The sequence below is a fragment of the Notothenia rossii genome, assembly GCF_949606895.1.
Source record: "Notothenia rossii genome assembly, chromosome: 3".
NCBI classification, from domain to species: Eukaryota; Metazoa; Chordata; class Actinopteri; order Perciformes; family Nototheniidae; genus Notothenia; species Notothenia rossii.
Genome location: NC_136901.1, coordinates 81,945,933 through 81,970,873, shown reverse-complemented (window position 1 = coordinate 81,970,873; position 24,941 = coordinate 81,945,933). Strand labels below are relative to the sequence as shown.

Below are 24,941 nucleotides of genomic sequence, written 5' to 3'. Positions count from 1 at the left end.
TTATCTGACAGTATTATTGCTATTTTGGATTATAATGTTTGATAAACAGCTCTATAAGATGTGTTGATGTTTTGTCATTTGTATTTCACATGATAATTTAATTTCAAAGCCCTGAATACTTGGCTTTTATTTGTGCAATTAGATATGCTCTAACAAATCTTGTTTCCACATGCAGAAGTGTCTACAATTCACACTGATTTCACGGAATACAATACACAGAGTACAATAAAGAAAGAACACCTTCAATAAAATATACACATCTATATGTAGGACTGTACTTCTAGTATTGTAATAGGAAGGCTTAAGTAATCAGTGATTAAAAGAAACACTCATATTTCCCATAATTCACATTACAGAGGACCTCAGTGTGGCTGTGCGGTCCCATGTTCAAGCTGTAAACTGGTTCAATGCTTGTGTTTCAGGGACAGACGGAGATGCTGGTGTGGCGGGATCAACTGTCTGTTTGTGTTGATGTCTTTTGACTTTTCTGAAATCTACTGGAGCTCGTACAGCAAATCCTGAACAGTCAGCGCAAGCTCCTGGAAGGTGGGTCTTTCATCTGCTTTCTGAGAACAAAAAAGAACAAAAAAAGAGGGTGTGAGGTTGCTATTCAGAATCTCTTTTTTGTATGATATGCAATCCTCAGTCTGGACTAAACCCTCTGAGGCCTACAACCCAATACAAAATCCACTTACATCCATCCAACAGCTTGTCATAATGTTGTAGACCTTCTCATTGGCCAGCTGGGGGCGGAAGAGGCGCAGGCCCCGGGACACCTGATCCACTATTTCCGTGTTGTTGAGGCGCTCATACGGAAGTCGTCCTAAAGTGTACACCTCCCACATAAGAATCCCTAAATATGAATAGAAATAGTTAATCTGGTGGAAAAAAATGAATGTTTCTTTAATACAGATGTGACTTCATAGTTTACACTTGACCTGAAAAGCAGTGGGGAATTCAAAAACACATACTTTACTCACCATATGCCCATATGTCTGACTTGCTGCTGAATTTGCAGAAGAGGAGGACCTCCGGAGGCGACCAACGCACAGGGAACTTGGATCCTGCTGAGCTTGTGTACTCATCATCTAAGACATACCTAAAGCAGTGGTGGAAAAGTATTGTCCGAAATGTATTATCTGAGGATAAACTGCTAAAATAATATACATCTGAAAAAAGTACAAAAGGAATATCAAATAAAGTTATCAAAGAAACAATACTCATTGTGTTTGTATGTAGCATGTTGCTGTATTTGGTTGAGGTTAAATTAATTTGAATGTTTTATATTTAAGTTGATCATATTTTTTGTATGATATCTTATTATACAAACCAACCAGTCTCTTTAAAATAAATGTAGTGTAGTTGTATCATACAATTATAATACTCAAGTAGCCTACGTCAATGGTCTACAAAACAGTAACTCTTCAACACTAACCTTTCTAGTTGGCACTAATATGCCTCTGTGTGTCCTTAATTCATGGGAAATGTTTTACCTTGACAGTCCAAAGTCAGTCACTTTGATGGAGCCATTCCCATCCACTAAACAGTTTCTGGCAGCCTGTGGACAAAACAAACAACCATCTTGATCTAAGATTAATCATTTAATCATTAACTGTTATTCACACATACCTAATCCCAGTACATATCAACATAGCATGATGCAATAATCCAGAAATGTACAGAGATATGTGTCGCTCAGTTGTAAATGTATGTCTCTCACCAGGTCTCTGTGGATGTACTGCTGCGACTCCAGATAGGCCATGCCTTCGGAGATGTCTTTACACATCTCCAGGAGCTGCACAGCAGTGGGGTGCTGCATCAGGCCCTCCCTGAGGTACGTCAGCAGGCAGCCATTAGAAAGGAACTCAGTCACTATATAAATGGGTCTTTGTTTGGTGCACACGCCATACAGCTGTACCAGGTTTTCATGCCGTAGCTTCCTGGTTTAATCAAAAGGAGAAGGAAGTTAGGTATTATGTGTTAGTTTTTCTCAAAGTTATAAACGCTTCCCATGACACATCACAACGTTTCATGAGTCTTGTGCACGAAAGCGTCACTATTATTTTTAAACACAGACCACTAAACTGTAGCAGCTGAATGACCAAATAAAATAATATAAGCTCCATAATCAGACTTAAATTTGCTTACATCATGATTTTGGCTTCTTCTATGAAATCATCTTCAGACATGGAGCCTTCTTTAATCATCTTAATGGCAACATCATGCTGGCCCTGCCACTTTCCATACTTCACCACTCCAAACTGACCGCTGCCCAGCTCCTTGATGAAGGTGAGGTTATGGGGATCAATCTCCCACTCACCTGGAGCAAAAAAGACAAGACTGAAGAGCACTTCTATACTTTCAGCTTCTACATTAAAGACATTTCACAAAATACACCTTTTTGCTTTTTTGCAACAGGCTTACAGAAAACTGCTTTTTTAAACGTATGTAAAGGTGTTGGTGGAAGTTTGCGCCCTCCCAGTGTCCTTTTAGTTAATATATAACGGGGGGCGGTAATACAAATCTTAATAACAAAAAATGCATTTATTCATAATGTCAATTTATATAGTATTCATCTTACCATAGCCAAATCCTGCTGTTGATGGAGGCAGCGCCCGGTTGGATACAATGTATTTCAGCCTGCTAACCATACCTAGTGAGAGAGATTACAAAATCTGTATGGTACATTTCTGGGATATGCAGATTTAGACTGCTTCTATGGTATTTGAAAATGATACAATAGTTTGCAACTGTATAAACCTGCTGCATTGTGTTGGTGGTAGTTGATGAGCTCTGGGATGGTGCTGAAGAAATGCCTCTCTGCCAGGTAGAACTGGCCCTCGGCAGTGGTGCAGATGTTGTAATGTCTGCAGCTTCCACCCGTTTCCCTATGAAGAGAAAGAGAAGAGTAACTTAAAGTAGATATAGTCACCGTTTATCTTGTGTGCATGATTGGGTAACATCTTGTCAGCCGTCACCATAAGGTAATTCATTATAATAGAGCAATGTCATAAAAAAGTTCAGCAGGCAGATTAGTCCAGGTTTTGCATGAATAATTTACATCTGTCTCCCTCAGTGGGCCACTGTTTCCGCTTTCATTACAAACAGTTCTTCTTTTGATAAGTTCACACATGACTGGAGCCAGTGGATACAGTAGCCTATTGCAGCAGAGTTCAACACCACCAGCTGACTCACCCGCCACTCTTAGTGAACAAAGACACGGTGTATTTCCCGGCCTTGCTTGAGTCCCGTACCAGGAAGCCTCCGTCTTTGTTCTGGGACAAAACACACAAGCATATCATTTGGTTTCCAGTTGAATTCAGTCCAGCTAAATTTGACTTTTACCATTGTGTATGTCAGTCATTGACTTTACCTCAGTCTTTAACAGGTTTTCTGCCTGGCTACGATTCATATTCTTGGAATACCAGCTGTGAAAATAAATATCATTATAATTCGTTTTTCTAAACATTTATTGCTTCACAAATGAAAAATACATTTATGTACAGACGAGGAATCTAACATAATAATGATAAATTAGGAAATTATAATCTAGTTCCCATACTCACTCAAATCTTTCCAGCCCATTTTCGGCTTCCACAACATAATTACAAGGTATATATCCTTCTTTTCTGCAGAAGAAAAGAAAACACATTGTATTTAAAAATAATAAAAACAATTCTGGAACTGAAGTGCTCACAGACATTAGTACAGTAGCAGCTCATACAATAATTCTTGCTCCTAAAACCCTAAATGCAAATCTATATTTGAATATGTTGTTACTGATTATGAAATAAAATATAATTTATGTTATACTTGTCAGGCACGATGGAATGGAGTACCTAGATAAATTGACTTGGTCAAAACTGTTAAATTGCGACCATTCAAAAAGATATCATCTGCATGTTTACTCTAGTTTCATCTCTTGCTCCTCTTCATTTATTTTACCTATGAAACTCTAAAGGCCCTGACACACCAAGCAGTCGCCAGAGAACTCGCCGACGCTGACGCCGACTGTTGCGTCGGCGTGTTCTCCTGCGTCTTGGCCATGTGTCGCACTAGAACACACCGCAAAGACTTCAACCGAGCACGTACGAACTGCGCATGCGTGAGTGGCAATAACTCTCCTTACCAGCAGGCGGCGGTAGTGTGTATTCGTCATTCAAAAGAGGCAACAACCGGAAGACAGAGAAGAAGAACAGACTGTGATATAAACAAACAACAAATAGAGTGTGCGTTCCATTTTCACTCTCGTCCATCAAAAACATGTTTCGTGCAGTACTGGAGCTATCAGCCATTGGAGTGTTGCTTGTGGAAGACATTCTCAAGCAACCGTTTTGCTTCTCATGCACTGATTCGCTAGCTGAACAGCCAATCAGAGTGATTTCTTTGGCCGACTGCCTGTGGCCGACGCACGGCCAATTCAACATGTTGAATCGGCCGTGCGTCGGCCATGAAAGGCCAAATAAGGCGTGTCACGGCCGACGGTGCGGGACACACCAAATTGAGTTTGGGCGACAGGGCACGCTTCGTCGTCCGACTAACGAAAACGTCCGATTTCTGACACCGAAACTGACACCAAAGAACACGTCCCGACGGAACACGACTGTTGTGTCTCCTGCTTCTTGGCCAATAGTCGCACTGGAACACACCGCAAAGACTTTAGCCGACGGCCAAGTAGCACGTACGAACTGCGCATGCGTGAGTGGCAATAACTCTCCTTACCAGCAGGCAGCGGTAGTGTGTATTTGTCATTCTAAAGAGGCAACAACCGGAAGACAGAGAAAAAGAACAGACTATGTGATATAAACAAACAACAAATAGCGTGTGCATTCCATTTTCACTCTCGTCCATCGAAAACATGTCTCGTGCGGTACTGGAGCTATCAGCCATTGGAGTGTTGCTTGCGGAAGATATTCTTCGTGCCTTCTTAAAGTGTTTCTTTACGTCCCTCACTTCCGTTTCGCTTCTCATGCACTGATTCACTAGCTGAACAGCCAATCAGAGTGATTTATTTGGCCCGACTGCCCGACCCGACGCATGGCCGATTCAACATGTTGAATCCATGGTTGAATCGGCCAAGCGTCGGCCATGAAAGGCCAAATAAGGCGTGTCACGGCCGACGGTGCGGGACCATGTGCGGGACACACCAAATTGAGTTTGGGCGACAGGGCGCGCTTCGTTGTCCGACTAACGAAAACGGCCGATTTCGGCCTGGTGTGTCAGGGCCTTAAGATCTCATTAAAGATTTCTCCATTTAGGAGCAAGGAACTTGTGATCACTGTTTGAACATCACTTTAACCACATGTTTCCTCAGAAAGTCATTAGATTAATTGTAGACATTTCTTTGGAAAACTCTTGTGTATTATATTTTTCTGGTGAAAGTTTGAGCAGGCCTCTTTTTCCTCACCCATATTTGTCTCTTGCTTTCCACCAGTTCTGATCAGACATCTCCAGGATGGTGTACTCTTCATCCTTCCTCAGCTCCAGGTCTTGGGGTGTCACGGGTGCAAAGTTATACTCTGCGATGACAGTCATGCCCACTGAGGGGGAGGGAGTCTCAGGAGGCTGTGGGGGTAAAGGTCGTACACACTTCTCCTGCAAAAACAGAAGAGTAGTGGATGTATTAATAACATTCACTGTGTCAAAGTTGATAGACAACGTTTCCCTCATGATTTTATCTGTTAAAGGTCTTGGCTATTTTGTCTACCTAGAGAATTCATTTGTCTTTGTTGCTGATACTTACATACCTCCTGAAGTATGCACTACAGGAGTGCAACACTGTTTTTGTTTTGTTTAGTTTTCATTCTGTAGCATAATGGAATAGGCTAATACAGCAATTTGGTGGGCAACCCTGTGTTGCATCATGAAAATGATCCTTGAATCCTTAAATACTATAATGATCAGTTAATATTATTTGTGTGCACCTCCGTTGGGGTTGGAGGAAGAGGTTTCCTGGATCCCCTTCGCCGAGATGCATTAGATGAAAAGCCTATTAAAGACATGATTAAATACATGAATTAAACCATTTACACTAAAGTTCAGTTACTGATTTCAATGCTTTAGGGAATCTCGTCCTCACCGTTCTTACTATCCAGCACTTTGCAGCCCATAGCTTGTTTTACTTCCTGCTTGCAGCACAGCCACACCCCGTCCAACCAGAAACAAGGATGGTACTTCTGCATGATATCCTTGTTGAAGCGCACCACTATGCACAGGTATGGATACACAAGCGGTACATTTACATTAAATCAACACTTCATTTGCATATGCTCCCAGCTCTTTTGTTGTGCAGCCAGTCGTGATGTTAGGATACGGTCTAATATTGCAAATATTGTATGAATTGATGCGACTGATGGATAAATAAACATCAAACTTTGTACATTTCAATTCATATACTGACTTTCTTTCAGCTTTTTTATCCACTGAGTCCGAATATCTTCACTTTTAGCAAAAACGTACAGCGGTCCCTCATCATAAACGATCTGTGGAAAAATAAATAAGAAAGTAGCTATCAGCTGTTTTTGTAAAAGTTAGAATTTTTTTTTTTTTTTTATCACTAGCACAGTAGATACATGAAAGACCAGTGTCACAAGGGTGAAAAAAGCTTAAGGGGGTTTTATAAATTATTTTGTGTCATCATGTTAACTGCAACTTAATTCACACACTCAACTGTATGAGTTAACATACTGTGCAAAGGCAACACCTGCACAGTCACTGAAAGCCCCTACTTAATTTGAGTGGGAGAGGGGGTTTCCCTTCTTAACAATAGACTTAGACATTCTTAACTATTGAAGGATAAAACTGTTTTTTACTGCTTACTGCAGCATGTACGTCGGTTGGACAGTTACTGATAAAAAGGGCAGAAAATTCTTCTTAACAATGTCCTTTATCTCCAAAATCAACACGTAGTGGTAGTTTACACATTTGTGCAGCGTTCTCTGTAACTTTTATGAATGTCATTGGGAAGTTCCTTAAGAGACCCTTTCTGTTGAAGGAGTAAATTGACAGAAATGTCTACCTGGAAAGCAAACAGGCGCTCTGGCGGTGTATTGGGCTCTGATTGGACCGTCTCTACACACTTGATCTTCTCGAGGTCCACTGATCCTTTCATACCTTTTCGCTTCTGCTTAACAGAGGAGGCGACAGTCAAGTAACTCAGATGTAAATGCACAGTTACCAGCAAACATTAACCTGAGACAGATTTGATGCAATACTAATCAAGTTTTTCTGTAGTTCCATATACGTACCCCTTTGTCAGAATCAAAATCATAGTAGGCTACTTTCTCCTGGCTGAGAACAAACCATCTCTCCTTGTAGTTCAGAGGCGAGGTCTTCTTCTTCTGCTGGGATCGCTTCGTGAAGATGTCTTCCAGTATGGTCTCTGACATGATTCAGCCAGGATTAATCTACATGGGAACAAGGAGGTGAATACTTTTGTGAAGCGTAACGGCAGTACAACACTTGGCTTTTTTCATTTTCTTTGTGGCACTGAAGAGCTTCCACACCGCCTGAGCCAGTAACCTCTTGTTAGACAGCTGTGACACACACACACACACACACACACACACACACACACACACACACACACACACACACACACACACACACACACACACACACACACACACACACACACACACACACACACACACACACACACACACACACACACACACACACACACACACACACACACCCCTTATCTCTGTGCTGTTTAGCTTACCACTATATGAGGCAACCTTTTGGGTTAAGTTGCTCTTCACTCTTATTGAATTATTTCACCAGAATCGTTCTCAATATGCGCCCCTACATTCATAGATTCAGAGCAATGCCACAGTATCAGGTGAGAACATATAGATCTGGCACGAGATGAGGAGACATGCAGCATGAATGCGAGCACATATCAGCGTGTGATTAGCTCTAGTTTGCATAAGCCCTGATTTTCCTGCCAGCTACATCCTTTTCACTCCAACATTCCCACCGTCTCAAACCTGTTTACCTAAGCTACTGTTTCGTGTTCATCCTCACACAAACTCAGTGACCTGGTGTTTTTGTGCTGGGAAACGGTGAAAGGAGAATTTGCCGTGTCCACCAAATCCCTTGCCTACTATATCTCCTTAACATGACTGGTTGGCATTGTTCCGTAACTGTTTAGACTTCCTAAATTGTTGTGATATAGTCACAATGAATTGCATTTCAATGTGTTGGGTGATTGATTTTAATGTAACATACATTTAAAATGCTTGATAGGGAAACGTTGCTCTCTTTAAATGCAGACAAAAATACACAGACATATATACGACCACTTTTTTTTTTCCTGGTTGGTTTTGAATTCTTATTTTAGGATCCAGCAACCCAGTTGTTAACGCGGTAACTTTTTTTTGTTTGCTTGTTTTCAAAAACAACATATTTTGAAATGAATTTACTTGCAACTCATCATAAAAGAGGTCAAACTATTTCACAAGACTACCTTCCTCACTTATCTTCAAAACTACATATTTCCTGCATCATAGCTGTGACTCGTTTTAGCTTTAGACATCTTATTTTGTCTTGTTCTCAGAACCTACTGACCACTAGTGCTGAACCGAAACTTGCACCTCTATGCCACCTTATCTAAAATAGATTGACGAGGCTCAGAGAAAAAAAAAACAATACTAATTGAGGAATGAGGATAAGGGAGACTTTGTGAAAGCACTCAAACATGGCCTCATTCCAAAAATGCTCTGAATACTTAATGTTTGGAAAAACAAGGTAACAATATTAAAAACACTATCACTGTAAATGAGTGTTAAACTAACTGGCAGTACTGCAAGAAAAGGACCACAAATCCTAGTGAGAAGTTCCATGAGATAGTTAATAGTTTATCCCAATGTGTGGGTCAATAGATATACTAGTCGTGTTATCACTTACAGACCCAGTAACGTCATCTTTAGTTGTAAGCAATGCTGCTGAACTCAAATCAACCAGAAAGCAATTCTCATAGTTGTATGTCATTCAGCAAACACTGTCTAAAGATTATTCTAAAATACTACAAGAAAACACAGTGCACTACAGGTAGGAAGTTATATTGCCAGGTGAAACAAGGATCAACTGCTCAACTCACCCTTTGGCACACAGCTGAAGAATAATTGTGTGATGGTGTTTGTCAGAAGTGTTTTCACTGCAGCTCAGCCTATTTTCAGCTTGTGAGCACTTCCTTCTATGATCTGAACTGTAACTCTAACACCACCAGAAGCTTCTGTCCCTCCCAGCTAACCAGGACTGTGACATTTATTCACAACAGACTGACGATACCTATTGGTTTTGGTTGTGCCGTCATAAACAGACGGCTGTGTTCCCTATTCTGTGAAACATTGTTTACTCATTCCTCATTCTGGAACACCAAATGTCTTTTCACATCACTAACTTCATTATAGAGGTCAACAAACTCTGATGTGAGATGATCAACATGCTAATGTATTTCTTTCTCTCTGATTGACTGAACATGTACATTTACATTTTACTGTAACATGGCAACCAGATATTTGTTGTCCATTTTGAAACGAGTTGACGCATGGTGGCTGACACAGATGAACCGATAGGGAAGTTGCATCAATGTTGTACTGCAATATATAGCAAGAAGAAACCCGGTGTTCTGCAGCACTTAATCCTGACATTATCTTTATCATTTTAATGTAGCTGGAATTCACATATTTGAAATGCATGTTGCATACATGTGTGTAACCCTGTTTCTTTTATTTCTCCTCTGTTTCTACACATCTAACTTACACTCACCCATTGTAAAAAAGACTTTGTAATGCTTGTTTATGTCAATTGCTAGTATATTCTTTGTTGTTGGGAAATGATATGTGTATCCATTTGACTCTATCTGCAATTGGACTCAAAATGCTCTTGTTATTGTACACACAGCAACTTTTGATTCCTTTAAAAGTCAAGAATAGCCTAAATGTACCCTCAAATGCTTTAATCAGCAAAAAAAGAAAGAATCATCTAATCGAGGGATATATATATATTTGTACCCTTACTTACTGGCTGTCAGAGTTATGATCTTTGTAACCCGCAAATATTGTAGTGCAACATGTTCCAAACGAAAAAAGGCCCAAATTAAATATGTTGAATGCATTTTTGTTACATGATGTCCGCTACATATGACACAGCAAAAAACAACCACATCATAAAAGGCTTGGTTTAACAGGAACCTGTTAAGATGCTCTCTTTCCTGACGTTTCCTGACAGATAAGTGATATGTGCAAAGAATGTGTGTGTATGTGAGTTTGTAAGTGTATACAAGAGAGAAAAAGAGAGTGACAAACATGTTCAGTACAAGTTTTAAGAGTTGAACCTAACCTTGAAGCGTATACTCTCTCACACATATAAAGGAACCACATCAATTTAACAGTGTGGTGTTCTGTGTTGGCAAAATACTTAGTTTAGAATTAGCATTTCTTGTAATGCACTTCAATAAAGTTCATTTTAGGGAAGATTATTCAATTCAATATGGTCAGTGATTCACAACAAACAAGACATAGTTCATGGATATTATAAAGGTAACCACATGAAACTACTATCTGATTATAACCCTACCAATCATCTAAACCAATGTAGGGCTGCAAGATGCGGCTTTCCAGAGGTTTAAACATCATGCAAAGATCTGTAGAATACACCAGAACCTCGTCGGTATAACATTAGGAGAACAACATCTTTGCATTTCAGCAGGTTATGTCACTATGGTTTGATATATGTATTTCTAGTTGTGTGGTTTATTCACACCGCATTTAGGATTTGCATACAAACTGAAAGTTAATACCTTTTAATGTAATTAAGGTATAAGTCTGAATTATACTTGTTACTATACTTTTGTTCATTCTTTGAAATGACATGCATTGAAATAGCTGCTTTATCATTGATAATACAGTGAAACAATAGGTTAAATTACTTATTGACCATACAATCTACATTAAAAGAGCTTTGACACTTACCTAGAGACTCAAAAAAGTCAAGCATCAGAAAAACAGCTACAGATGCTTAGGTTTGAAGCGGTGACATTAACTTTTGCCTCAGTCGCCTTCCATAAAATGTGTTTTAGTCTGTGATGCAAGAAGCCTTAAACCTACCCACAGAGAGGAATTGACTCTGCTAACTTCCCCTTTTTCTTCCTGCTCATTTTCATATCAGCCGGTTGGACCGTTTTGGTGATAAGTGCAAGCTGGATAAACATTAACACTGACCCATATGTGCGTAAAGCAGATTATTAAACTTCTTTTCACCTATATTAAATGAGATATTGTAATTAAGTAGGCTACACTGCAAGTTTGGGTATTGCAAGGAGGCTATAAACAACATTGTGACTTACAACTTTTGCCTTCATTAGCTCATTGTGTTCTGCAAAGACTACATTATTTACTCCAAGAATGTATTAAAGTGTTAAAGCCGTTTTGTTTCTGGTTTGTTGGTGTGGAGTTGTGGTCCTCCTGACATGCCCCGCCGCTAGGGAGCAGTGTGCGGCCCGCGGAGAGAGGGGAGGAGGCGGTGTGGGGTCACCGCTCGGCACTACATTAAGAGGTGCTTCCGGCCTCTATCTCTCTCTCTTCCTCTGCATCGGGACGCAGCCATGGTAGGAAACTATTCCACGGATGCATTTTACAGAATCTAACTCAATCTTCACGATTGAACAATATTTATCGTTTGTAGTTTACCCACATCTATTAACAATAGTCTGATACATATAACCATGATAGTATTTGTCACATTGTTTACATTTTGGGCTGTTTGATTGTCATTTAAGTAAGCTAGCTATGTACGTGGTAAAACGTTGCTGCTACACTACTACTAAAACTGGCCTTTCTTCTTCACAGAGAAGCTAATGTTACATGTCAGTCTTAATAGCAAATGGAAAACACTAGCATGTTCACTTTTATATTATTGCACCGTCCCATGTTAACGTAAATATTTCGTTCTTAATTCACGTTGAATAGCTACAATGCTAACATGTTAAGCTCGCTAGCTAACGTCTGCGTTTACACTGACCGGGCGCTAACGGCTAAATGCTAAACACGAGCTTTATGTCTGCGAATGAGAATTTCCTGAATGTGTTAGCTTGACCCGAAAGCTTTATTTTAACTTTATAAGGTCCAGGGGTACTCTTGTTTACCCAGTTAAAATTAGTGATAGGTATTTCAAGCAATGCAATTTGTTTGCATAGCTTAGTTGTGTCATCCATTTAGTGTCTTATACCAAATTGACATTCACTGGTTTTCGTCTGTTAATCTTCCAAATGGAATTATTGGTTGATATATATATACTTATATATGACTTATATATATATATATATACGGACGGACATCATTCAGGGTATATTTGTTTGCTACCGGGGTTTTTTCAAATGTGTTGACCGTTTATTTTGTGTTGTCCAGGTGAACGTCCCGAAGACGCGCAGAACCTACTGCAAAAAGTGCAAGAAGCACCAGCCTCACAAAGTTACCCAGTACAAGAAGGGAAAGGATTCCCTTTACGCACAGGGTAAATTATGCTTTGTGTTGTGATATTTTTTCTTTACAAATGGAGTCCATCATATTGGATAAATCATCCGATGGGATGCATAGAAAACAATGTCGTGTGAAATGAATAACAACATGAGCTAGTAAAAAAATAACTTATCGGTCAAACGAAGCATGTAAGAAAATACTTCAATGGCACAAGTTATTTGGCATCACATGTCCAAATGATTCTTAGAACTGATATCATATCTGCAGAGATATAAGGGTCCACTTTATGTTTTTAATTTGACCCCATGCCATGATATTTCTTCCAACTTGTTGATTCTGAAAGACATCAAGTTATTTTATGTATAGTTTAATCATTTTCATATCTGTATGGTAAATGAGTTGTCATGAGACAAAGCCTAACTGTATGTATGTTTTGCAGGTAAGAGGAGATACGACAGAAAGCAATCCGGTTATGGTGGACAGACCAAGCCCATCTTCCGCAAAAAGGTATGTATAGTGCTCTTTAGGTCTGTCATGTTCTGCACCCCTGTGTGTGTGAATAAGTCTCAATGAATGATGTCTTTTCAGGCCAAGACTACAAAGAAGATTGTGTTGAGGCTGGAGTGCGTCGAGCCCAACTGCAGATCCAAGAGGATGCTCGCCATCAAGAGATGCAAGCACTTTGAGTTGGGTGGTGACAAGAAGAGAAAGGTAGGCATTCTTGCATTGCACAGTCATTTATTGATACTTTTCAATGGGATTCAATGCTTTCTGAAGGGAACAGTTACTTGGTGTGAAGGTCAACTTCATACAGCGCAACCTAAAACTTACTAAGTCCTCTGGCTGATGAGCTCTACCTGTTTATAGGTGATTGTCTCACTTTTGTTGAACAATTTACCTCAATATTTGACATCTTGAGTTGTTAAAATATCCTGCCCACATGACACTAGGTATCATGTGGTTTAGAAAAAGCACATTTTTATTAAACTTGATTTGGCAGCTACTAAACGACCCAGAAAATACACCTGTTAGATCATTTATAAGGCTGGACTCGGCGAACAAAGAATTAATGTAAACATAAAAAGGCCTTGTAAAAAAAAAAGCAGTGAATACAGCATGCTAAAATGCAGTTGGAGAGTTCACGCCATAACATGCACTATAACGTCAAACCCACTGCTGGCTTGCCCCATAACTATTTGACAGGTATTCTGTTTGTAATAAGTCATGTTGTGTAGTCAGTGATTATTGGTCAATTTGCAAAACCTTTTGTGTGTAATAGTTTGGCATTTTACATGAAGTAACTACTTAGTTAACTGATGCGTTCGCTGTAATATTGAGAATTCCTCAGATTGGTTTCACCCTTTTCTCTAAAGTCAGAAAAACAATATATACTTAGTGTTATTTCACCCAGATAAATTTAAAATGTTTATATTACATAAGCCTTTTTGTCAAATTGGTTCATCAAAAAATCCACTTCAAACTGTTCATGAATTATTCGGTTTAAATGCGTAGATGCCAACTCATAGGCATTTTATTTTGAATATGGGTTATGACAACAAATCTTAAACATTTAAAAAAAAGTCATAATTCTCCAGTGAATACTATATTTCATTCCAGACTCGAAAGTGAACCACACGTTTGTTCTACTATGCCTAAGCATCATTTTAACCAACATCTTTGTTTTTGTTCTCTTACAGGGCCAGGTCATCCAGTTTTAAACTGTTGGTTCGTCTGCTGGAGGAAATTGTCACTATTTTCAATAAATGTATGGAAACATGATTTGGAGTTTGGCCTTTTCCTTTGAATCTGTTTCACTTAGCTTATCATGTGTGGCAAGTCCATTGGTGTCTTGAATATAAGCTTCATACAGATGTGCAGGGTGGACTTTCTTGTTGGCAGAACCCAAACTAAACATTGCACTGGTTGCTTGGAAAAAAAGGCAATGGGATTTCTCTTTTTTTTTTGGCCTCCAAACCCACAAATGTTTTAGTCAGTCTTAAATAATATAAGAGGAAGTAAAAGGCTAACCTTGGATTCCTGGACTAGTGTTAACCATGGTGATAAGGTATCTTCAAGATTTAGGAGCATATATTCTACATAAATAGGTGAGTACTGTTTAGGGACAGAATGTGAAACCACCACTGCTATTTCAGTCATTAACCAAAAAATAAATGTACTTTGCATTGAGAAATTGGGTGTGCTAAAATGCCAACTAATTTTAGGGTTGAAGGACTCATTCCTGCACATGAGTCACTCAGGGTTATTCACAGTATGTGCTCAATCTTTCCAGTGATGAAACATATTCGAGGCAAGTGTAAGAGCAGGCTCATATAAGAGGTTCCTGTCAGTAATGTAGACTTCAATCTTTAATACAAAAATACATCCAAAATACCAACATATTTTTACCCCAGACAATCAAGTGAAAGCAGATGAAGTGCATAAACACCAGGTTTACAGGATAAGCCCAGCATAGCCGCTGGTGGGAGTGACAGTCAGTAGAGTGGTGCCTGAGGGGTTGACGGATACAACCAATTTGGTATGTGGCGTCTGAACACCCAGTTCCTTATACTGAGGGAGGATCTGTGTGACGTTACACTGGGGGTCACAGATCTTCCAGCCATGAGCTGCTCTGACGAAAAACCCCCGAGGACCGCCGATCTCCTGAGTGTTCAGCACAGCGATGGCCAGCCGCTTCTTGGACAGAGGCCTCTCCCACACCTCGAAACTGTCCACCTGTCAAACAAGTGATTTAGATAATGGCTAATGCTCCACACAGCTGTCCTTCCAGAAAGTGATAATGCTCCGTCACCCCTCACCCACCTTGATAGTGCATTGTCCTTGCTTGCCCAGCGGGTCCTGGCTGATGGCGATGATGTCTTTGTTCTGAAGAAGCTTCTTGGAGCGAGGGCAGATGTCCCTCAGATCATTAGACATGAGCAGAGGGGCGGCCATGATTGCCCATAATGCCATCTGAGACTCCTGCTGGTCATGACTGAGGCCAAAGTTCCCAATCACGAGCTAGAGGAATAAACCATAAATGTGACAATAACAGGGCCATTTCGGATAACAGACAATATTCAGTACTACAACCTACTATTGAGAAAATTGGCCATAAAAAAAGTACCATCAATTCAGTTGTACTGTTTTATGGGAGTGAATATTCCTACAGTTACGGAAGGTACTACAACTATTTCAAAGCCCTGGCAATAAATCTATAAAAGGATATAAAAACAAATGCAACATGCATATGATACAACTTTTATACGTTTTCTCAGATATAATAGCCAGCTGTTGCAGAGGTGTATCAAACTTCTCATATACAGTGATGCAAATTAGTCGCTTTTCGGCACCTCCCGCTTTTTTAACGCTGATTTGGGTGACTTGTGTAATTCGTGGAGAACCGAAGAGTTTTTGTTTGGGGGGGGGGGGGGGGGGTCCGTCAGTCCGACCGTCAGTCCGACTGACGGATAACTTCTCACTTCAAAAAAGAAGAAGAACTCAAGACCGCAAAATAATTAAACAAGCGAGTGCCTGTTTTTCGTGGCCAAGGACAGGTTCCTTGAACTCAACACGAGCGTACCATGTCTTCACGTGGTTATGTCTCGTCTGAAGGGAGTGTAGACTTGAGTGCTGACGGAGAGCACTGGAACGCCGCTCCAGCTCTTCAAATATTGCAGTACCCATAAGGACCCGTACACCTGCTGCAGTGTTTGCGAGGCTGTGTCTTTAGTTATAAGCACAGTGGCGATCTGTTGTTATTAGCATCTGGTTAGCTAGCTATGCTAACAAATTTAAAGAGCTTTTCTACAACCAGGTGGAAGAGAGCTCTTTCCTGAGAGGCTCAAATAACCTCAGCTCAGTGAGGTTAAGGCACACCTTGATATGATCATTATAGTTATTAATGAGACTAAATGAAAAACAGGTATAAAATACTATATGACAGTAACAAAAAAAAGTTGTTAAAAATAACAAGAATAGAGTTTGAAAGGGGAGTGATTTGTAAAATATCCAAAAAGAAGAATCTGCTTACAGTTCTGTTTCATATGGGTGTTGAAAGATGTATCCATAGATCTCCTGATGTTGCTCTCAAAGTGCACCAGATTGATGCTTTTAACTTCAATATTTAAAAAAAAGTCTTCCCGGGGGAGCATTCCCCCGGACCCCACTAGAGGAGGTTAGGTCCCCTTCCCCTCTTAAATCATGTTCACATGGATAGGATACTAAATACATTTGCACACATCTTGCGTCCATATATTTCTGCCACAACTGTGCACGTGCATGCATGCGCGAGTCATGGTGAGATATCTGGATTCAGAGGTTGCTTTTTCTTTGCACAGCATGAAAGAAAGGCCAAATTAATGGGCTGTGAATTTTTTTTTTTTAAGCAGAGGTTGAGTTCAATCATTTGTACGGCCCTCAGAGGATGTTGTAAAAATTGAAAGGAAAAAGGTTCCCCACCCCTGCTGTAAATAATAATAAAAACCCTTGATTTATAACTTAACAACTCTGTCTCCGATTGATCTGAGTATATTATAAAGAATAGCCAGTTAATTGAAGCATTATAGCACAGGCCTTTGTCAGATGGTATATTACGCTGTTTTTTCCTGCTTCGAACAGTTCTCTCTTTTTTCACCATATTTGTGTTTGCATCACTGCATATATCTGTTTAAGAAAGCAAATAAGCTAAATAAAAAACAATTCAAACTATTTCTTAAAGTGCCAGTGGACCTCCGGATACAAATCTGTCTTCAAAAAATACCAAGTGGTAAACTACATTTTAAAATTGATAATAAATATGCTTAGTACTTGAAGGCCACCGGTTGTAGCTTATTTTGAAGTCAAACTTGAGCTTGAGCAGAGTACCATATCGGGGTCGTTCCAGCCCCCGGGCCCGGCCGAGGGGGCGATGATATCCTGATGAGAAGCAGTCCAGTCCAAGATGGACTTGATGGAGCCCCATGAGTCGTACACGTCATCAAAGTTGCGCCAGTGGTTACACGTCTCACGGATGGCTTTGTAGTCAGGCTGGAAGCACAGAGAGGCTCTTTGATGTCGTACCATGCATGGTGTCATCAAGCAGTGGATAGAGTTATACATTATTATAGTTAGTGGGTAAAGTTTATGAAGAAAAACAAATCCATAATGTATGATAAAGACGTTATAATATTTTAGTAAATAATCTACCAATATTTTTCTCAATTAATTGTGAATTGATTAACACAAGAAAGTAAAACATGATACATTTATAATCTATAAGCACTTTGACTGTAGCACTAAACATTTTACTTATTTGTTTGACCCAATTTGTATCTATATCCTGCTGAGACCCAGAAAGAAAAAGGTTTCAAATGTCCCTTTTTGTTTTGATCACACAAGTCTTTAAGGTGGTATTAACATAATGACTAACAAACTAAAAAAATGATATTTTAATTTTTGTTTTACTGTGTGTCCTTTGTATAGGACATCATCGGGTGTTAGTTATACGAAACATAGTATACAAACAACATTAACATACAAGTGCATTTAGACAACATTAGAGCACAACAACTCAATGCAACAAACATTGAGGACAAAAATGAATGGGTGGGTCTCTGGAGGATATATATATTTCAAGCTGTTGCTTCTACTTGGTTTGAATGCACTTATTGCACTTTGCTTTAGAAGAAAAACAAATCAATGTAATAAAAAGTACTAGATTTTTGCTAAACACAACAAGTATGAACCGCCTTATTGTTTTAGCCTAATTTAAAGTTGGGGAAAGAAAATACAACTTCTCTCTTACCTGTTTGTGAGGCCACTCATACAAAGGCCACTCACAGGAGTAGAGGATGCTTCTTCCTGTTTTGTTCAGTGCTCTTGACATGTTCATGTAGCCTTCAACAGAAAATAAATCATAAAAGGTAAGATTAGGGCACATAATGATGTGTCTTGTGGGTCCATGGATGTCCTGAGTAATGGACCCAGAACATTCATGAAGAAGTAATACAATTCTGTATACCATCTTTTTGAATTACATTTCTACATAGCACTTTTTCCGGGACTACTCTTTGGATTATTTGGGGACCGGCCTTTCCCTGTTCATATAACTATGAATTATATTACACAATAGAAAGCTCACCTTCTCCCAGCAACTTCCAGTCCATGTAGCATCCGTCAAATTTGAGCAGATCCACATCCCAGTCGGCAAAAGTCTGAGCGTCTGCCTCATAGTACCCCAAACTGCCAGGGTATCCAGCACATGTATTCTTCCCAACATCTGCATAGATACCCAGCTTCAAACCTTTAGAATGAACCTTAAAAGAGAAAATTACACTTCAATTAATGATTTAGTTTAAAGAATAGACGTGTTCTTGGCAGATTATGGATATTGACCAATAGGTGGCGATGTTGCATAGCTAAAAACATGACGCCTCTATTCCAAATCAGCTCTGCTCTAATAATAGTGGGACCGAATACTGTATATGTATTTCTGGTGATTATTGCTTTTTGTCTGCCTGTGTCAAAATCCACCTGTCATAGTGGCCTCCAACTCAAGAGAGAAATGTCTTTAGCAAAGAGGGGTAACGGCAGTGTACTGCTACATATTACAATATATGCCTACGTTATCTCCCCTAGCTCTCCAGGTGCTGATTTTCTACCGGTGTGAAATCTGAGACCTGGGTTCTACATCTGGTCCTTACCCCTTCATTATGTAAATACCTGCAGGTTGGCTCAGATGGATGTATAATGAATATGTAATATGACTGTGTAACCACTTTTACTTCTAGAGTTGTTGAACGAGCGATTCCCAAACCTGTTATTTGTCAAATATTAAAAAACTTAGACGCATTGCACCACAGATTTGTTAACACATATACCCTAAGACTGGAAACTATAATATAAGCAGCCATATCCCAGTGCATACTCTCATTTGGATTCTTCCAGCTGTTGAAACAAGTATATCTGAACCTCCTATATCTTTGAGCTCCGTCGAGGAATCATAGGATTAATAATAACTAAATCCCAGTGCCTCTTTTGTACGTAGTACTCACATAGTCTGCCAGTTTCTTGATGCCCCCAGGGAATCTCTTGGGGTCTGCCTGCAGGCGGCCCTTGGCATCCCGCTGGTGGGAGGGCCAGCAGTCATCGATGCAGACGTACTCGTAACCAGCCTCTTTCCATCCCTCCTTCACCATCACATCTGCCATCTGCATGTACAGGCGCTCACTGCCAGGGAAACAGGAGGTGAAAGGCGGGGCTGATAGTATCAGTTCAGATTCAGGGGTTCAATGTCATGTGCCGGGGCAATATGGCAGACACAAATCCACGCTATTCTCATGAAAACAAATGCCAGTTTTTCTGTGTTTCATTGTCAAATCATATTGGGCAATAACAATATATGCAACAGGCTGATATTTGCTGCTCTGAATGCTTTGATGGCTAGCTCTGCCTGGGAGAAACACAATATTCTCTGTGCATAGGAAGTGGGTTTTTCAACATAGAGATCCCAAAAATAAAGGATCTTGTATTCGTTCTGAAGCATTCACAATAAAAGACACTTTACTAACTCATAGCTGCAAATGATCAGTCCTTTTTAAGAAAGTACATTTGAACCTTTTTGATGATAAATAGTTTATTTTGAAGCAAAAATGCCAACCATTTGCTCGTTCCAGTTTCTCATATTTGAGGATTGTTGCTTTTCTTTGTCATTAGTATATAGATGGATCTGGATATGCCACTTTAGACTCTGAAAACATGTGGATTTTTCTGCTTCTTACTTTCTGATTGGTAGACTGAATGTTGTATTAGTTAATCAAGAAAAAGTAATCAGCAGATGAATACATAATGGGAACAATCATTAGTTGTAGCCCTAATTATGAATGATCATCTTATAATGATGAGAAGAGATTAGACCTGTAGGATAACCTGAATCTGAATTGTGCCTTTCCAATGAGTTAAGATGACTGTGCAATAATGTAGTCTTGATTCAGTTAGTTAACACACATTTTCCCGTTTTTATTATATTTTAATTGTCATAATTCTTCAAGCAAAAATGCCAAATATTTGCCGCTTCCAGTTTTTTATATCAAACATTTGCTTTTTTTAAATGTATATAGTAAATTGAACATCATTGGGTTTTGGTACAAAGTCAAACAAAGCATGAATTTTGAGGACGTCACCTTGGATTTTAAGAAATAATGATGGGCAACAATTCATTGATTAATGGAGAACACTTAAAAATATATATATTTAATTTCAGCACTATGTTCACTCTTCATCTGTGTTTTTCTTCTTTATCTTTTTTTCCATTGACCCTGTTCATCCCTGTGTATTCCCATATTACCTTACAGATGTATTGTTTTACTTCACTGGAATGTGTGCAGACTTTTATATTTCATGTTCATAAAGCACTTTCTTTTATTACATTTCACATGACACCGCGATCATCATCTCCCAGTTCGTTCAACCAAATAACAAATAAAGGCAAATTAAATCACATGGTATCATTATATTCTTGCTGTCTTGTCTAATTTCTTTCTATGCCCTTTAACTATCACAGGTCTCTTTTCTCATTAACTATCCATCTGAGACATCGTCTCAATTAGGAAGTAAAGATCCTATAATTACAAGATATGTGTCATAAATATGAAATATTGACTGCATGGGAAATAACGACCATGTTACGAGTTTGTTGTAATAAATCATAATGGCAAACACGTCTTTTCTTATGCAAAACCTGGAGGCTTCTTTTCAATTTTGTTTTATTTCTCCATAGATTTGACTGTTTAGTTCATATATTCACTTCCTGTGTACACAATGGTTTTAGACCCCCCTTGTGTCGTTTATAACAGTGAATGCATTCAGGAGTTTCCCATTTATTCCCATAAATTATACTATTTCTATTGTAGGCTATTTGGTTTTACTGGCAAATATCAAAACATTCTCTTGCACTATTTTATCTGTTTTATTTGTTCTATGTCATATATGTTGCACTGTTGGAGAAACCTGTGACCTAAGTTTTTTACGGCCATATTAGCTAATGTGCAAATGACAATAAAGCCTTGAATCTTGAAAAAACTGTATTCATTGAATAACTATGTGGTGTTAAAAAAGTAATTTAATAAAGATATCTTAAGGATAAGCTGAATTAATGCCATAAGACCATGTTAGTAGGACTTGAGTAACGGTGATATGACAGCTCTCCTTGTGTTTTAGCCTATGGTTTTAGCTCACTCTCATGCAGGCTGTGATGGACCCTCTGATGTCTCTTACCTGATGCAGTTATTGGGGTCTTTGTAACAGTCGGTATTACACATGAATCTCTCCCAATGCAGCCAGCCCATGGTGGGTTTCAGCGCCAGCCCATTGTCCAACGCCTCCGCAGCTGGGCACACTAACACGGTGAGAGCAAGGAGAAACACGGCTCTGCACATTTTGACTCAGAAACTCGACAACTTTCGGTGAACAATGACAATAAAGGACTGTTTTAATTCCATTTCCTTGTGTTAAACGTATAAAGCGCGCCCTCTTGATGACTGACGTAAATCTGGACCAATAGAATCCAAATGCGTGTGTAACTGTCCAATAGCGCTTCACTACAAACCAGGAAGCGCAAAGGTGAAAACAATGAAGTCAGCTGACATGACAAGATAAACATGCATTCTGATTATCTGAATAAGAAAATATGAAAAATCGATGTTAAAGCCCATTTATACAACACTCAATGTCTGTATTGAGAAAATAAACATTAAAGGATTCCATAAGAGGATCCACCTGTTATAGGGGCCTAATGCAAAAATAAGTAGCATTAACCAATCTGTGTAAATGTTTGCTTTGCATGTAGGCACAGCTGAACTACATGTATTTTAAGTTGCATCTTTCATGTTTTGACTGTTGTCCTCACATAGACTTTGGGAAGTTGCTGCAAACACTTATACAGTCAATAAATAACCCTCCTATAAACCACTACTTGTTGTTATTCATACACTTCGTATTTTTTTTGTACGAAACAAACAAACTAGATATTAGATGACCCTAAATAGTGAGATTTAGAGGTGCTGATGCTAGATGTTGACACACTTTGACAGAGATATGTAAAGCTAACCACCCGCTGGCTACATCTTTATATTTAATGCACAAACATGAGAGTGGTATGGATCATTTCATATAACTGTCAGTAGAAAAATATTCCTTTAACCCAATGTGGCCCTTAGGGCAAAAAGGACCTTCTGGGCCCCTACGTCCTACCCTTTTGTTATGAGTACAGTATTCCCATGCCAGACTATGACGAGGTCCAAGGCGCCACATTTGAGACTTTCATTAAACACAAATAAATGTCAGAGAAACCGTCATGTAAGCTAAAAATAATCAAGGTCTTAAATCAAACAATTCAAACATATATTGCTACTCAATTCTTATATAGATACTTGTTCAACACAGATACACACATATATATATATATATATATATATATATATATATATATATATATATATATAAATATATATATAAAATGTCCATAGTAATCCATTATATTATTTTAAAAATGTAGTTAAGACATTTAGGTAGACAGTTTTGCCTTGACAAGCCAATTATCTACACAAAAACCTGTGACTTTTAGTGGCCTCTGGAGGTTCGGGGCCCTATAGCAATTACTTTCTTTGCCTTATTGAGATCCATAGATAAAAAGATCAATAGTGTCATTATATTATTTGTTTTTTCATTAGGGCAACTAACGGTAAATTTAGGGCATGGACCCCCATTTTGTTTAAAAAACAGTCAGGTTTTCATGCAAGATCTGTTAAAAACCAGACAATCTGCTGGATATCTAATCGTATCCGGTTTCCAACAGCCACAAAGAATGAAAGAAAATTGCCCAATTTACCCCACTGTTCCCTGAGGAACATGGCTAATCAAAAAAGCCACACAGACTATCAGCAATAATATAGGACCATGTACATATTGATGCCGCTTCCAGCTGTTTATTAGCTTCGGATCCAAGACACTAATTTGTCTAGTGCAGACGTTAAATGAATCATAGAAAGGTCTCTTAATCTAGCTGTAAATGAACACCCTGCTTTCAAACAAATCAGTCCTGGACGTTTGGAGAAATTGTCAGCAATCTGCTCACACACGCAGAGAGAGTAATGAGTTTCGTATTTATTGTTATACTTTGCCATTTTGTTGAAATTTAAGGAGACAGTGCATATTATACATATGCTAATTAAATCAGCTATTTGAAAAATTGTACAGAAGCCCAAAGGAGGTGAAACTTTACAGAGGTGACACTATTTTGATCAGCAGACGGCCTCAGTGAAACCTCCTTCTGTGATCTTGCTCCTGACAGTCTGTCATTGCTGTGCATGACTCCCTGTGTCCTGATATTGAGAGTCAAAACAAATGAGGCGGCCTTCATGACTTGGCACACATCCAGATCATGACAATAATCCTCATCCCCACTGCTGGCTGTATGTAAAAAGCCAGCATAAATGAACACAAAACCTGACCTTTCAGCGAAATGTCAAGGGTGCCTATTTCAACCCTTACATTATCAGAGGCTTCACCCAGGGACAGGCCTGATACAAACAATTTGTCACTTGCTATAGTTCATATCAGTGCCAGCAAGCAAAGGCGTTGGGGCTCTAAATGTCAGATTTCAATTTGACTCCCCCCCTCCACCTGCTGATGGATGGACCAATCCAGCTATCTTGAATACACAGTTTTCTTTTTGTAAAAATGGGGTCTCGCCCACCGTCGTGACAGAGACCCTTGTTGTTTAAAGAGCAGCATGTCTCTGTCTGTGCAGCGGTTAATTGAGATTGTTGACAGATGGGCGGCCTGAGTTTTCTGGCTGGCTTATGGCTTCCTACAGCTTTGACACCGATCCATTGTGCCTTTCTTCACCAGTGTCACATAATTGAAGAGGCTGTCATGGCTGACTTATGCTGGTTACCTTGTTATAAAGTGTATGGGGATAAAATGAAAGGGAAAGCTGTCGGAGCTACGTTACTGTATTGATATATAAGGATAGGTGGCAGCACGAGTCATCGCTGTATGTCTCACATATACTCAGTGGAAAAACATGTATTTGCTTGTAATTAGCGGCTTAAGTTGTTTATGTGACTGTGACAGTGGAGGGAGCCTCATGTGCTGATGCTGCTACTTTAATTAGGTCCTTGTTGAACTGAGAAACTGAGGAAAGGATTTTGGTACTTTGTTAATTGGTGTTTTTTTTTAATGCAGTTGAATCTACGCATTAAGCATGTGTGTACAGTTCAAGTAATGAGTTTCAGAGTTTCTTTACGTTTTCTGATTTCATGATCTCAGCAGTTGATTTGTAAAAGGTTTCATTTGACAATTTATTACTACATCTTTGACATGTGCAAATGCATTTTTGACTAGACATAATTAAAATGTGATCAGTCAGATATATGGAAATGGTGTGCGATTACAATCTGACTTGAAAAAAATATAGCT

At 39.2% G+C, this 24,941-nt stretch overlaps 3 protein-coding genes across 4 annotated transcripts; 1 reads left to right on the top strand and 2 right to left on the bottom strand.

Annotated features, from left to right (window-relative positions):
• Positions 1-109: 109 nt before the first annotated feature.
• Positions 110-11,347, bottom strand: btk (Bruton agammaglobulinemia tyrosine kinase). 2 transcript variants are annotated; one of them, XM_079672734.1, is made up of 18 exons: positions 10,980-11,347; positions 7,248-7,406; positions 7,019-7,123; positions 6,401-6,482; positions 6,080-6,205; positions 5,925-5,989; positions 5,408-5,595; positions 3,567-3,629; positions 3,374-3,428; positions 3,196-3,275; positions 2,761-2,888; positions 2,582-2,653; positions 2,149-2,320; positions 1,721-1,940; positions 1,494-1,558; positions 981-1,099; positions 696-853; positions 110-566 (listed from the first exon to the last, which is right to left on the bottom strand). In XM_079672734.1, the coding sequence occupies exons 2-18, from the start codon at positions 7,386-7,388 to the stop codon at positions 495-497; spliced, it is 1,911 nt and encodes a 636-aa protein (XP_079528860.1). In that variant the 5' UTR covers positions 7,389-7,406; positions 10,980-11,347; the 3' UTR covers positions 110-494. The 2 variants fall into 2 exon arrangements, with proteins under 2 accessions (XP_079528860.1, XP_079528861.1); XM_079672735.1 differs by lacking the exon at positions 10,980-11,347 and adding an exon at positions 9,104-9,352.
• Positions 11,348-11,565: 218 nt separating this feature from the next.
• Positions 11,566-14,264, top strand: rpl36a (ribosomal protein L36A). The gene is made up of 5 exons (XM_079672741.1): positions 11,566-11,614; positions 12,414-12,519; positions 12,925-12,992; positions 13,074-13,196; positions 14,183-14,264. Exons 1-5 carry the CDS (start codon positions 11,612-11,614, stop codon positions 14,201-14,203), a joined length of 321 nt encoding a protein of 106 aa, XP_079528867.1. The 5' UTR covers positions 11,566-11,611; the 3' UTR covers positions 14,204-14,264.
• A 574-nt stretch (positions 14,265-14,838) lies between these two features.
• gla (galactosidase, alpha) lies at positions 14,839-21,997 on the bottom strand. Its single transcript, XM_079672737.1, has 7 exons — positions 21,738-21,997; positions 19,517-19,691; positions 18,604-18,778; positions 18,268-18,359; positions 17,349-17,510; positions 15,306-15,503; positions 14,839-15,218 (listed from the first exon to the last, which is right to left on the bottom strand). Exons 1-7 carry the CDS (start codon positions 21,896-21,898, stop codon positions 14,937-14,939), a joined length of 1,245 nt encoding a protein of 414 aa, XP_079528863.1. The 5' UTR covers positions 21,899-21,997; the 3' UTR covers positions 14,839-14,936.
• Between the last annotated feature and the right edge of the window lie 2,944 nt (positions 21,998-24,941).

Excerpts from the sequence above, each read along its gene's own strand:
- rpl36a (XM_079672741.1), top strand. Across the intron at positions 12,993-13,073 it reads AGCCCATCTTCCGCAAAAAG|GCCAAGACTACAAAGAAGAT; the intron begins GTATGTATAGTG and ends ATGTCTTTTCAG. Across the intron at positions 13,197-14,182 it reads GTGGTGACAAGAAGAGAAAG|GGCCAGGTCATCCAGTTTTA; the intron begins GTAGGCATTCTT and ends GTTCTCTTACAG.
- gla (XM_079672737.1), bottom strand. The coding sequence starts at position 21,898 with ATGTGCAGAGCCGTGTTTCTCCTTGCTCTCACCGTGTTAGTGTGCCCA. Across the intron at positions 17,511-18,267 it reads ATGAGTGGCCTCACAAACAG|CCTGACTACAAAGCCATCCG; the intron begins GTAAGAGAGAAG and ends CTGTGCTTCCAG. Across the intron at positions 15,504-17,348 it reads GCTGGAACGACCCCGATATG|CTCGTGATTGGGAACTTTGG; the intron begins GTACTCTGCTCA and ends TTATTCCTCTAG.
- btk (XM_079672734.1), bottom strand. The coding sequence starts at position 7,388 with ATGTCAGAGACCATACTGGAAGACATCTTCACGAAGCGATCCCAGCAG. Across the intron at positions 5,596-5,924 it reads TTCCTCCAACCCCAACGGAG|GAGAAGTGTGTACGACCTTT; the intron begins GTGCACACAAAT and ends CTGTTTTTGCAG. Across the intron at positions 1,559-1,720 it reads AGTACATCCACAGAGACCTG|GCTGCCAGAAACTGTTTAGT; the intron begins GTGAGAGACATA and ends TTTTGTCCACAG.